The 14,930-nt window shown below is 37.0% G+C and overlaps 1 protein-coding gene across 2 annotated transcripts; it reads right to left on the bottom strand.

Moving 5' to 3' along the window:
- Positions 1 to 754: 754 nt before the first annotated feature.
- Positions 755 to 7,119, bottom strand: LOC114268097 (uncharacterized). 2 transcript variants are annotated; one of them, XM_028209209.2, is made up of 6 exons: positions 6,347 to 7,119; positions 5,704 to 5,961; positions 2,945 to 3,187; positions 2,616 to 2,765; positions 1,382 to 2,469; positions 755 to 1,218 (listed from the first exon to the last, which is right to left on the bottom strand). In XM_028209209.2, the coding sequence occupies exons 1-5, from the start codon at positions 6,785 to 6,787 to the stop codon at positions 1,393 to 1,395; spliced, it is 2,169 nt and encodes a 722-aa protein (XP_028065010.2). In that variant the 5' UTR covers positions 6,788 to 7,119; the 3' UTR covers positions 755 to 1,218; positions 1,382 to 1,392. The 2 variants fall into 2 exon arrangements, with proteins under 2 accessions (XP_028065010.2, XP_028065012.2); XM_028209211.2 differs by lacking the exon at positions 2,616 to 2,765 and having other exon boundaries at positions 6,347 to 7,107.
- Between the last annotated feature and the right edge of the window lie 7,811 nt (positions 7,120 to 14,930).

Genomic DNA, 14,930 nt, shown 5'->3' with positions numbered 1-14,930 from the left:
GAACAGGAGAAATGAGAGAGAAGAGACAGAGTGACAGAGTAGAAGGGAGAGAGAGAGAGAGAGAGAGAGAGGGATTGTTAGGGTTTTGAGACATCTAATATGATGTATATAAGAAGGGTATTTTGGTCATTTTAGTTGAGCTTGTCCTTTTGGACAAACTAATCCAACACCTAGACTTCTCACCTAACAAAATTACAAATTGGATTTATGAATTGAGTGCCCAACATAATAATAATAATAAGCATTCCCAAGTATATCAAATCCATTTGTCCAAGTGATATAAACTGGCACGTCTATAGGAGCAAATGGGTGGACCTCCATAGCACAAACCCCTAGTAGTATTAGAAGTCCAACCATATCATGAATGCAGACCTTTACAATTGAAAACCGACCCAGGGATCAATGAAATATATGACCACCTGCTCCGGGGGTGGGCCCAATGTGCAAGGTATCCTGCTAGGCTGCTAATGTAGATAATGCACAATCCCATTTGATGATGAAATTGCAATATTTTCCATCAAAAAACTAAAGAGAAGGAGAAACACAAGGAAATGTTTAACCAAAAAAGCTAGAACAAAATACCTATGCAGCTGTGTACAAAGTCTCACTGTGTCTTGTCGCACCAAAAATGTCGAGCTATTTTCAAACCCATGAGACAGACAAAAAAAAAAGCGGGAGAGAGATCGTAGATAGCAACGTGGCAAGATGTACAACACCACTGACAAGCATTGAGGCATCCTGAGAATTCTTGAAGTAAAAACAAAGACCAAAACAAACTAATTATAATATCATTGAATGTTCAATGTTTGTACACTTTGTACACATTACAGGAAGCTTCTAAAAGAGCACACAATTCAAAGAAAAAGAAAGCTATTTACTCACCACACCAAGCCAGGAATAAAACTAAATAGGAACTAAAAGGAAGCCCATATCAAAAGAATGGAATGAATATGAAACAAACAAAAACACAAGTAAAAAAAAAAAATCAATAAAAATAAAAATAAAAGAATTTGATTTTCATGGCACCCATCTTACAAGTAAAGGCCAGGATGAATTGGCTACTCTTGCATGGACTGCTTTCAACAACGCCACAACGTTGAATAGACTACCTTCACAGATCCTGAAGCTGGATTTTTCATGGTGAGTGCTGCATCATTCCCCGATTATTGCACATTCAAGAGCCAATGTTAGACACAAACTCTCCCTGGTGTCGATGACCTGAAAATGGAGACTAAAATACTATTACCCGGTTTCATTGTATGCATTAATGATCAGAAATCCGTGATATACATTGCCACGAAAGAGAAAAAAAAGAGCGTATCAACTATAGTAGTCCACGAGAATAAAAAAAACCACTGGTCCAGTTCATCATCATACTCACCATTAGGAAAATTATTGTGCCACAATTGTTGGGGAGTGCTCCGGTTCTGTAAGTTTCAGAGCACCAGAGGCTGGTTCAGCATATGAATCTGAATAACATACACCATTTTGTGTTACCAGAGAAACCCCATGCCCCTCGTGATAATGCCTATCCTGAGAATGGTGCATGGATGAATGAGAATGACCACTCCTCTCGAAAAACTCTTCACTCAATGGCTGATCACATTCAGGAATAAAGGTCCCAAATTCATTGAAATCATCTTCACTACAACTGGTATTACTGTCAGACGATGCCACTGAAAAGGACCCTGCAGATAGGTGGAAAAATTCTTCCTCCAAGTTGTTGCGACGATGTAGAATGTCTTCTTGATAATGAGGAGGTGATCTTGAGGAAACAGATGGTGTAAGGGATTCCATAATATCATCAATGGAATTGTTTTGTGCAATGCTGATTTTTGCATATTTTCTTTCCCCGCCTGAGACTGCCAAAGGATCGAGATGAGAGTTTCCAGCTCTCACAGGAAAACGTCCTTCATTAGTGTCGGATTTCATTTGCTCCTGCTTTATATCCATTTTTCTAGTAACCACCACAGAATTCCCACTGGCATGCCCCACAAATTTTGGTCCAGCTTCACTAATTCCATCAAAGTAGCGATGAGAATTGAAACCACTGGAAATGTCTGCAAAGGAACAGTCAGATTCTAAAATGTTTGTACTACTCTCATTTCCTGAAGTTTGAGCAGAGTCTGAAACATATCGTGAGCTCTCACCGAGATACCTATGCCTTGTCTCATGTTTCAAATAATGTTCTTTATCAGGATTAACTGTAGCCACATTATATTGACTACCACTGATAAAATTTTCAGAATCTTGATTCAACCATTCAAATTCCTGCAACCATAGATCAGAACGCTCTTTTTTCATCAATTCGATTCTGTTCATCAAACCAACAATTTCAGCTTCTTCATCCGAAATTATGTTCTCCTCTTTGCTTCGAGTCTCATTCTCACATGATACTGACTCTTGGTCGGAGCCTATATGCATGGTCAGCTCCTCACTTTCAATACAAGCAAGACGAGAATGCTTCTTCTGCAGGATGTTGGATAAAATACTTTTTATATAACATCATTTAAATAAAATCATTGCACTTGATATAGCACAGATGCTATGCTGGAAAATAAATAAATCTTGGTATTAGAAAGAGAACGTGCCAATTAATTTCAACAATCACCTACCCTTTTTGTTTTGATAATTCCCTCTAATTCAGCAACTCCTTTTGCTGGAGAATAAAATCCAAAGCTAGCAGGCCGTTTCTGCCTGCTTGCAATAATAATTCGCCTTTTCCAAAACTCTCTTTTACAAATTTTCTTCTCATCTAATGTCAACTACAGTGTTCACAAAAAATACAAGGTGGAATGTGACTTCAGCAGGACTATGAACTGAAAAAAAATGTAACTTGCCTCAGATAATCCATTTTACTTTCATTTTTTTCCCTTTCCTTTTATGCCAAAGGAAATTTTAGAGGACAAAATAACTAGAAAAGAACTTACATGCAACAACTTACATTATCTGGATGAGGGAAAATGCTGAACACTTGTGCTCTGTACCATCGTGCACAACATAACGGATTCCCTTCCAACCACAGGCTTTGTAGAGATGGAAGGCCCTCAAGGATCTCTAACTCTGAAAAATTGGAAATAACATTGTAGGAAAGATCAAGGCCTTCAAGTGACTTCAAATTCTCAATCCCACGCATCGTAGTTAGAGCATTGTTCCTCAAAACAAGTTTAACAATTTGACAGGAGACCTGCATAGTGCAATAATTTTGATATATGGATTGAAATCTAATTCCAAAATTAGAAACTTAAAGAAGCCAATAAAAATATTTAGGGGTGCAGATTTACTTGGTGACATAAACTCGCAAAACTTTGTCAACACCATCTCTAAACATATACCTCTTTAAAATGTAATAGTAAAAGCAATGGTTGCATTTGAACCAAAGGGGAAACATATTTGCTTCCTATGCGGGGACATGAAATGAAGGAGCATCTACTCATTCATTGTCAAGTGAAAAGGGAGATATCTACTTTTGAGTTTGATTGGGGTGTCTTGGAAGTTCACAGTCTACGACTGTTTTTAACCTTAGACAGAGAGGTGGTACATTTTCAAGAGCAGGAGAAGGTCTATTAGGCTGCTCCCATTGCTTGATGTGGTGCAATTGGGCAATACCATCTCTCTTTTGAATGTGTTTAGCAGCCAATTCACAAGTTGAAGAGGCTGTTCTAGGCCATTCTTGCTTGTTGCGTGATAAGCATAGATAACCTATCCCTTGAGACGTATGTAAATTTCCTAGGGAGTTGGAGTATTGACTTTTGCATATTCACTTCTTTTTCTACTTTTCTTCATAAACATGTATACATTGGTTTCCTCCCTATGCTGTCCTTTACAAAATTACTGGCTGAAGAAAAGTGCTTCCTATAGAAGAAAAAATAATTACTTAGAAGCAACTCAATTTTATAAATAAATAAATAAAAATCGGCCACTTGTGGACAACAAGCTAAATCACAAATTCAGTAACCTAATACAATTTATTTTTGTCCTGATAAAGATTGCTCCAAATATAAGAAGATAACAAAGAAGAAAAGAATGATGATAACAAATGCTACTAACATCAAACCATAGTTGTTTCCCAGCATAAATGATGAAAATAAAAAAAGTAATGCCATCATTTTTGTGTGTCATCTCCCTACAATGGTGAACAAAGGGATCACTCACTAATCATTACTGTCTAAAGTTGTATGATAATCAAGATTGTTCAAATAAAATTTCAAATTTCAGTTTCAAGATTGTTATCATGTTCATATGGCTTTATGGGATAGAGAAAATACTCCTAAATCTCTCTCTCTCTCTCTCTCTCTCTCTCTCGTGTTAGATGAAAAGGAAGGACCCAAGATGAGAGTCCAAATCCAGGGTTTTGTACCCCTAAATGAAAGTTTATTAAGAATCAAGCAGAGGATTTCAAAATCAAAGATATGATATTCATTCTTCAATTTGACAAAGCTTCTACAGAGTAAAGTAATTCATCATAATTTTTTTTTTTTTTTTTTTGATTGGCAAAAGTTAGTAGTTTGTTGTTAGATTAGCACCTATAAAATTAGCCTCCCCACCCTTTGCAAAACACCAAGTGCTTGCCTCCTTAATTCAACTCTCCCTAGGGAGAGTTGAACCCATGATCTCCCTCTAGGACTAAACCCTTAGGAATACATCATAATGAGAGAGAGAGAGAGAGAGAGAGAGAGGGGGGGGGGGGGGGGGAGGGGGGTTAGTGGAGCTATTATTTGCTTGTAAACTTGGGCCGTGCTTTTTGGTTATGTAAATACATTGAGGGAAGCTTCAGGAAATATAGAAATAACAATTCTTTGGTATAAGGAAATGTTTTCCAAAGCCAGACGAGTTTTTATTGAGATCTCCATGTGTGTCAATAGAAAAAAAGATGGCTAATATCATTGTTCCAGCTGGTTCTAAAGCTCAAGGATGGGCGGAAATTGCAAGTTTGCTTCAGCAGATGGTGTTTGGGATTCAAAGCTTAAGATGATAGACAAAGTAAAATTGCAAAAGAACATAGGAAGATTACCTCGCTAGAAGTTCCATAGTCCCGAAAAACAGGGGTGAATAGAGGACATTCTAATGTCAATTTATTTAAACCAAAACAAGCGACAACAGATTGTTTCTTACTCTAGGAGTCATCAAGATAAACATTGAAAATAAACCAATAGTAACTCGTTATAGATTTTCTCTTTCTTGGTAGCTTCTTTTTTTTCTTTTTTTTTGTGCCTTTGGGTTCATATGTTTGAGAGGTTCTATCCCAGTTAGAAACACAGTTCTTTCTTTATGAAACAAGGTTTTAACTAATCATCTTTAAGTCATAGAATCGCAATTCCGGTGTGAATTCATCACACCCAGTAGGAGGAACCTGCAAGTTGTAGAATCGTAGAATCGCAATTCCGGTAGGCTACAACTAAGATTTCAAGTGCTTCAAAGGAAAGCAGGAATTCAAGAAGTGAGACAAGGGTGGTAGGATACACAAGTCTGATTGGTTGAAGATAATTCCACTCGATCATGGAGACGTACAGATTCAATTTGGGAGACTGTGATCATTATCTACTTGAAAACATACTTTTTCAGCAAGGTAGAGTGCTTTGACTAGCTATGAGTTTTATAATCAAGTCAAAAATGAAAACAGCATCTTTAAAAAAATCAATGTAACAAATAGCATCTCACAACAAAGGACGAGAATGATATCATAGTTCTAATTAGTACTACCTCACTAAATGATGCAATCGTTCTAAGTTGATTGAACCCAAGATCCAAGTGCTTCAATCTTCTACACTTCCGGAGATTATCCACCTTCGCAAACTTGTTTCTACTTAAATCAAGGGTTTCAACCACAGGGAGAAGTTGCAAAGACTCATCCATGAGAACCAAACCATTACAAGCACACGACACAGATGACAACCGGTTCCACTGTGGGGAGACTTTTATCTCAGCAATTCTACTGGCAAATAGGTGACGCAGTGCATCCTAACATATCAATTGAACAAACATAAGAATAAGAGTAACCAAAGCTTCCAATATAAACAACAAATTAATCATCATTACATTATATACTAGACAACCAAAAAAAAAAAAAATCATATCATCCCTTAAAACTATATAGCAAAGAATAAATTATAACTAGGGATAAAAAGAAAAAGAAGCAACTTGAATTTTTTGTTTTTGTTTTTTATTGTTTGAGAAAAGGACCTCCACTCCGAAGTGTTTAATTGATTTCAATTCTTCATTCTTCCAAGATTATAAAACAAAAGCACACAAAATATATAATTCAATGATTCGTTTTCTAGTATTTTACTCTATTTTCTCAGCTACCAAACATAAAAAACAAACTAGCATCAGCAAAGAAACTCACAGTTGAATTGTGACAAATGAGCTTTTCCAAGGTATGCCTCAATTCGAGAAGCCCTCGAGCAGCCGAAGTCGAAAGATCACATCCCCGAAGCTCCAAAACCTTCAATCGCCCAAACGGCAACAACGAGAGAGGCGTGGGGTCCCTTGCCGAAGGCGTAAACACCGACACGACCTTCAGAGACGTAAGAAGACACAGAATTCTCCGGAGCTGCTCGAGCGCGCGGTGATCGCCGAGGTCGGAGACGTAGGAGCGTAGATAATCAACCGGAGCTCCGGCGAGAAGACCTTCGAGTTCGCTGAGGGCTTCGAGCCTGGATTGCACGTAGTGAAGCCCCATGGGGTTGAGCTTCAGAACTAGGGTTCCTTCGATCAAAGGCCCCGCTTGTTTGTCCACGAACTTTACCAGAGATTCGAGGTACCGATCTCCGGTCACAACCTCCATTTCTACGACGAAAATTAGGGTTTCTAGAGATACAAAAACATGATTTGATCTCTTCTGAAGAATCGCATAGACACAGAGAGAGGTTCAGAGACTAAAATCAGGAGAGAGAAAGAGATAGTGGATTTGAATTACGATTTTTGTTGGGAGAGAGAAATTCAGGAGGAGAAGGGGGTGTTTGGGGAGGATTCAGGAGAGAGAAACGGCCATGGCTTCTCTACAAATGTTGAGAGAGAGAGAGAGAGAGAGAGATGGGTTGGCGTCCTGAGATTTTGGAAATTCTATTTTGGATTGGAGAATGAGCTAAAGCACTCATTATTGCTACCGGTAATGATGTCGCAGGGGTGTTATCATAAATGATTTGATATTTTAGTCTTGTTATTGTATTTTTTTTTATTGAGTGTCATGTCATTAATGGTCTTTTTAGAGTTCTAAAATTAGTGGTCTCTATCATTATTATTTTGGATAATAACAATGCTACATACCACTAAATTCTTATCATTAACACCACCACTAATGATGTGGCAAATTAAAAAAAAAAAATTAAGACACAAAACACATGTGATCCCTAGTGCAACCACTAATTAGTGGTCTCCATCATTTTTCTTAGGATAAACCAACAATGATTCATCCCACTAAAAATATCACCACTAATAGCACTAATGCATTAAAAAAGTAAAAAAAAAAAAAAAATACAACTCCAAGACCAAAATATCACATCATTAATGACGGGACCCACTGCCACCTAATTAGTGAGCACTAGTGCTCCCAAGCATTTTTCTAGGATAAACTAGCATATCATCGTGCTATACATGGATTGTGTTTACAATTATCTATATATGTGAATTGTGATTTTTAAATATATTTTTTTTAAATGTCTTTTTTTTTCTTTTTTTATATTATATTAAAGTTTAATATTTTGATAATAATCATATGTGTTAGACTTTTTAAGGAATTAAATATCTTTTTTTTATTATATTATATTAAAGTTTAATATTTTGATAATAATCATATGTGTTGAACTTTTCAAGAAATTTTTTTTATATTTATTCTTAATACATTAAAGTGTTATTATGAGGGATAATAATCATATGTGTTGGGACTTTTCAAAGAATTCATATGTGTTGGATTTCAACGAATTTTTTTTAGTGTTATTATGATGGTAAAACTTGAGAGTTGAGAGAAGCTAATAAATGCAGAAGTTAATAAATGCTAAGATTTTTTTTTTAAATCAAAAAATCAAGAAATTTAGATTGGGAGATTGGAGCTCCCACAAAGCTTGAGTTAAAAACTCCTTTTTAAGTTTGGCATCTTCCAAAAAATTCAAAAAGTCAAAAAGTCACTATCCTATTTAAGTCACATCATCTCATTTAAGTCACATCACCTCTCTAACACATCACTTCAAACCCAACCCAAATCCAACCCATATTTCATAAAAAGTCAAAAAATACACTTATTTAGTCTTCCCAAACTTAATATATAGTTATAATAAACTCTCTGATTTGCAATAAATTATTCATTGCCCCCCTCGACGACTTTAGTATTATTGGTTAAAATAGTGGATCACATTACTTATTTGTCTCTTGGACACTCGTCCAAACATAAATGGTGTGGAGGAACAATTTTTGTCCTCTAGAGCCCTCGTTTAGCCTACGAGTATTTTGGCTAAAATAGTTATAAAAAAATAAAATGTATTAAAAAATTAATAAGATAAAATTATAATTACTTTATTTTTTCTCTTATAAAAATAAAAAAAATTTAAAAATTTATTCTAAATGAGACTTTTTAGCCTTAGGTAAAAAGAGTCAAAAAGTCAAAAAGCCAGCTCACATTCCAAATAAAGCTTTAAACTTCAAAATTGAACATTTAATTAGCTTGTATTATTATCTTGTTAGCCCATCTCCAATCATTTATCATTTTTTTTTTATCTAATTTGATTCTAAATTTAATTAAAAAACTTGATTTGTTATAAACTACTCCAATCATTTCATAAAAATCTTTTGAAAATTTAATTTTTTATCCCAAAATTTTGCTTTTCATCAATTTTGGTAAAAAAATCTAGCTCAAATCCTTCATTTTTTAATAATTTTATCAAACTTAAATAGAAAAATGTTTGTTGAAAATCTGGTGATAAATTTGATTCATCCTTGATTTGATGAAAAATTTGTTTCTCCTTAATTTGATATAAGTTTGGTGAAAGAATTGGATCTCATTTTCACTAAAATTTTCATCAAATTTAAATTTGATAATGGATTAGAGATGCTCTTAGACCATCTCCAACCTAGACTCAAATCTTTCATCAAATTGGTATCAAATAAAGGAGCTCTATTTTTTTCATCAAATCAATGGAGCATTTAACCTTTCATCAAATCTCGCAGGTGATTTTGTGCCAAAAACAAAAAAATCTCGTAAGTGACCATTTGTGGACGACCAAATGGATAACCAGCCGGTCAACCGGGTGAACGACCGGCCGGACAACCGTGTGATGTCCAGATTCCTTTTAAAGTAATTTGGGTGTATTAATTTGTAATTTCTATCATCTTAAAATTGTCCTTGTCATTTTTGAGCTCTTTGAATCTCATGTTGTTATCTATTATTTCCTTGTGATTGTTCATGTATATTCTAGTGTGTTCCTATGTGTCATTTTTGTATCTTTAGGTATTGGAGTGAATCCGGGCATAATGGAAATGTTTTAAGGTTGTTTTGTCTCACTTTTGAGTTGAGACCACTCGGGCAGTTCTTTTGTCACTCGAGCAGTAACGTCAGCCCTTCCGTATTTCGTTTTGCAGTCTGAACTTCTAGGAGTTTGCATTCTTCGCTCGAGCGAAGGTTTCATCGCTCGAGCGGTTTTTTGCAATAGGAAAGAGATTCTGAGAGTTTGAATTGTTCGCTCGAGGGTAGGTTTGGTCATTCGAGCGGTCTATCCGCAGTCTGTTCCGAAAAATGTGTCCAATCACTTAAAGTTAGACCCTTGCACCATTTTGTTTCACTTTTAATTTCACTCTCTCTCTGTCTCTCTCTACATTTTACTTTCCTTCTTTTCTCTCGTCTCTTTCTAGAAACCCTTCCACCACCTCATTTATTTCATTGATCTTTGTAACAGCCCTCATACTGTTTATCGATTAATGACTGATTAACCGCTAATTACTGTTAACCGAGACTGATTTTGACTGATAATTGAACTGCCTAAGGTACTGAACTGACTGACTGAAAACTGGAATCGAATTGACTGAGTATGTGTGTGTTAAATTGTATTCTATCTACTTGACTGTTTGATTATCTGTTCCTGTTTGTATGTTTAAATTGCAAATTGAAGGCCTTATCGGCAGCCGAATCCAAAATTGATTAGTGTGTCTTGATCAACATAATTTATGTAATTTTATGGTGAAGTTATCTGAAAACTGATTAGGTATGATTAAATTAGATTAATGGTACCAAATTTCATGAATTGGACTTATTACCAAATTGCCACCTGAGTGGCCCACTACTTGAGCCTTTTTGATCTCCTAATACACTCAACAAAACATTTCTTCTTCCACTTCCTGCACACAACCGACCTTAGAGAGAGAGAGGAGCTAGAAGAGTTGAGTTCAACTTGTTTCATTGTGAATTGGCTTGAATTGTTTGAAGAATTGATGGATTGTTTGAAGAATTGAAGGTTGATTGCATATTTGAGCTCCCTTCTTGAACTACAAGACTAAAGGTAGCTCCATTGTCTTCTTATTCATGTTTTGAGTTGATTCTTGCATGGTTCATGTCATATTGATGGAGTGTAGAGCCAAAACATGGTTTAGATGTTGAATCGTGGCTTAATTGTTGCATGCATGTACATATATTGAAGTTTAGAGGTTGTAGTCCATGTTTCCTCACATGCATGTCCATGTTTTGAGAGTAGTTCATGAAGTCATCTTGTTATAAAAAGAATTGGCTCATTAGAGCAACAAATTGGAGCTTCAAAGTGTTTCAAATTCATGCATGTTTGCATGTTCATATTGTTCTTGGAAAATGGCTTGAAATTGGGTTTGAATTAAACACCCTTGGGCTTTGATTTCTCAAATTGAGTTTTGAATTGTGTTATTCCATGTGTTTATAAGAGTTTTCCAGAAAATGAGCCCAAGAGGATCGGTTTTGAGTTGTTAACAACTTGGTTTTGAGCTCGGAGGTGCAATCTGGAATTTCCAGATTTCGCACTTTCGCTCGAGCGGGGAACGTGCCGCTCGAGCGTGGAATTCGAGCATCTAGCATCTCTGCACTGTTTTGCAGTCCGCTCGAGCGGAGGATTGGGCGCTCGAGCGGAGTCATGTCTCACGCTCGAGTGGGCGTCGAGCGGAGATTTCACCCATCCAGTACTTTTATAGTACGCTCGAGCGGGAAATTTTACGCTCGAGCGTGTACCTTTGTTGTATGTACGCTCGAGCGGGGAAACCTGAGCTCGAGCGGGACTCTGTTTTTCTGAAAATGCTTTTAAATGTACATCTTTGCATCCTCATCCCATTCTAGGCATTCTTAGGCCTAGTTTAAGACATCTTAATGAGGATATAGATGTAGAACACACCGAGGCAAATTTAGGGATTTAATTATTACCTTTCCCATCTGTGAAACTTAGAGTGTGTTCAATCTGTTAACTGTTTAGGGTTGGCATTTCGAGGAGACGCTCTAGCCTACTGTAGCCCAGAACTCTGTGAGTAACAATTGTGTAAAGATATGTTCAACTGATTATCTTTGAATACTGAACTGAACTGTTTACTGAACTAGTATTACTGAATGAATGTATGTCCTTTATTTCTGAACTGTACTGTGGCATCCTTGGCACCTACTGTTTACTGTTACTGTTACAGAGATCTCTGTCGGTTCCCTCGTGGAGCCACTACTGTTTACTGACTGATGGCCATCATTACTGTTCGGTCTTTTAAGACCTACTGTTACTGATATGCGAATGGATGTACCACATATGACTATTTACTGTACTGAGCAACTGAAATACTGATTGAAATGAACTGTTTTCATTACTGTAAGGACATTCATTCTAAACCCCTTTACGCTTTATGTTATTCACTGGGATTTAGCTCACTGCTCATATATATATGTAGGTGTTCAGGCACCAGACCGCAGCTAGGAGCATCAGGGCTACTCCAGTTTTGTCAAGCCAGCCTTTGTGCCTCACTGCGAGGTTCCGAGCCTATCGTGCTAAGGCTTAGGGGTGTTTTAGAAGTCCCCCTTCTGTACTGTCTTACCGTTTTGTAATAACTGGACGAATGGTATAGACTGACTGTTTACCGTACTGTTATCAAGGGATTAAGTCCCTGTACTGTGTGACTGTAAATTTTGTATAGACTGTACTGTTTGTACATGTGAATGCATGAAAAATCTTTTGGCATGCAGACTGTCACAGCTCAATGGACATTATTTATTTACTGTATTGGCTTCCGCCAGGCCCTGTACTCTGTTTTACTGTACTACTGTTCTGCAGGCCTTCGGTAATCTCGGATTACTGGCCGGTTACGGTGCTAAACCCATAGGGCCGGGTTTGGGTCGTGACAATCTTCCTAAATCCATTGGGTTTTTTGATCCTAGTGCCTTCATTATTATTGGAGAGCTTATTAAGAGCAACATTGTGTAAGATGGAGATAAATTTTCAACACCGTCAATTTTTCAAGCTTTTCTCACATTTTCATCCAAAATCTTGAGGTAGGGAATTTTTTGAGTTATATATATGATTTTAGCATATTTAGTATATTTTTTCCATGCCTTCGAATGTAGGGTTTGGGTTTTGTAGTGTGGGTTTTGAAAATGTTGAAGAAAATGGCTTTTCTTGTGAGAATGTTCAAATTAAAAATATTTTATGACTTATAAACTCTGGAAGTACGTTGTGAGGAGAGTCTATGAAAAATGAAGGAAAACTCTTTTTGGATCAAACCCTAGTTTTGAAGAAATTTGGGAAAAAAAGTGAATTTTATGAAATATCCATGAAATTGTTTTAAATTCCTCAAGAAATTGATAGAACCCTCCTCGTGTTGATATTGTAGTTGAAATATCCATTGGATGAATAAATGTTGGTGTTGGAAATTTGTTGAAGATCTTAAAATGTTATAAGTTAGGTTATGAAATGAATATTAATTGTGAACATGAAATGGCACAAATGTCACATGGATTTGTATTTTGTCATGATTTTGAGAACTATTGAACAATAGAAGTTTACTTTGAATAAGTGTTGAGAATTATGAAAATATTGTACAAATAAGATACATATATGTAATTACATCTCATTTCACTCGTTTGCATCACTTTGAATTTGTTCATTTATGGCGGTGCTTATGGTAACAAAATGATGGTGATGATGGTAGTGGTGATAGTGGTAGCGGTGGCATAGTGGTGGTGGTAACTATAGCAATGGTAGTGATAATAAAATCATGGTGGTGCTTATGGTATGTCACGACCCAAACCCGGCCCTATGGGTTTAGTACCGTAACCGGCCAGTAATCCGAGATTACCGAAGGCCTGCAGAACAGTAATACAGTAAAACAGAGTACAGGGCCTGGCGGAAGCCAATACAGTAAATAAATAGTGTCCATTGAGCTGTGACAGTCTGTATGCAAAAAGGCTTTTCACACATTTATACATAAACAGTACAGAACAGTATACACAATATTCACATCCATTCAACTAGGGACTCAACCCTACAGAACAGTACAGAAAACATTCCGTCTGTACAAAACAGTACGGTCTATACAAAACAGTAAAACAGTACAGAAGGGGGAAAAACAGACAAAACACCCCCAAGCCATAGCATGGCAACTCGGAACCTCACAGTGAGGCACAAAGGCTGGCTTGACAAAACTGGAGTAACCCTGACGCCTCTAGCTGCGGTCTGGTGCCTGTACACCTACATATATATATGAGCAGTGAGCTAAAGCCCAGTGAATAACACAATATGTAAAGAGGTTAAGAATGAATGTCCTTACAGTATGAAAACAGTTCATTTCAATCAGTCATTCAGTTGTTCAGTACAGTAAACAGTCATATGTGGTACATCCATTAGCATAACAGTAACAGTAGGTCTTAAAAGACCGAACAGTAATGATGGCCATCAGCCAGTAAACAGTAGTGGTTCCACGAGGGAACCGACAGAGATCTCTGTGACAGTAACAGTAACAGTAAACCGTAGATACTAAGGATGCCACAGTACAGTTCAGAAATAAAGGACATACATTCATTCAGTAAATAATACCAGTTCAGTAAACAGTTCAGTTCAGTATTCAGAAGATAATCAGTTGAACATATCTTTACACAATTGTTACTCACAGAGTTCTGGGCTACAGTATGCTAGAGCGTGTCTCCCCAGTTGCCAACCCTACACAGTTCACAGGTTGAACACACTAAGCTACACAGTTGGGAAATCTCATAACTTAATCCCTAATTTGCCTTGGTGTGTTCTACAATGATATCCTCATCTAAATGTCTTAAACTAGGCCTAAGAATGCCTAGGATGGGATGAGGGTGCAAAAATACACTTAGAAAACATTTTGCAAACTTTGCTGAAAATAGGGGCTTCGCTCGAGCGAGACCTTCTACGCTCGAGCGTAAGTCCAAAATCAAAGGCTTCGCTCGAGCGAGTAATCCTTCGCTCGAGCGGTCTGCAAAACAGTAAAAGTACTGGATGCTGAAATTTTACGCGCGATGGTCGCTCGATGGTCGCTCGAGCGGAGCCCTGGACAAAGGTGCTCGCTCGAGCGGGGAATCCTTCGCTCGAGCGAGGAAGCCAAATCTGGAATTTCCAGATTTGCCTCCCAAGCTCAAACCAAGCATTCAACCACTCCAAACTCGACCTCTTGGGCCCAAATTCTGGAAAACATAACTAAATTCAATGTATAACAAGTTTCAAAGCTCAATTTATGAATTCAAGCCCCAAAGGTGAGTCAAATAAAACCATATTCAAACCCATTTTCAAGAACAACATTCAAACATGTCATGCATGAGTTTTAAACCAAATTAAAGCTCCAAAGCTTGATCAAATGAGCTCATTTCTTTTCAAATCAGATGGAAACATGGTCTATAACAACAATATGAGCATGCATGCACTAATGTCTATGTAATCAACCTCAAATTGCAACAATACCAACATGCATGCAAGAAATGATCTTCGATC

This window comes from Camellia sinensis, chromosome 15 (assembly GCF_055761805.1).
Source record: "Camellia sinensis isolate YWXY chromosome 15, ASM5576180v1, whole genome shotgun sequence".
In the NCBI taxonomy this organism is placed as follows: Eukaryota; Viridiplantae; Streptophyta; class Magnoliopsida; order Ericales; family Theaceae; genus Camellia; species Camellia sinensis.
The sequence above is the reverse complement of the archived record's forward strand: the minus strand, read 5'-3'. Positions and strand labels throughout refer to the sequence as shown.

Bases quoted from the DNA above. Each gene is read 5' to 3' on its own strand.
- LOC114268097 (XM_028209209.2), bottom strand. From the start codon at position 6,787: ATGGAGGTTGTGACCGGAGATCGGTACCTCGAATCTCTGGTAAAGTTC. The intron at 3,188-5,703 runs GTAGTACTAATT...TGCACTATGCAG, and splicing joins CGATTGCATCATTTAGTGAG to GTCTCCTGTCAAATTGTTAA. The intron at 2,470-2,615 runs GTAGGTGATTGT...AACATCCTGCAG, and splicing joins GAATTATCAAAACAAAAAGG to AAGAAGCATTCTCGTCTTGC.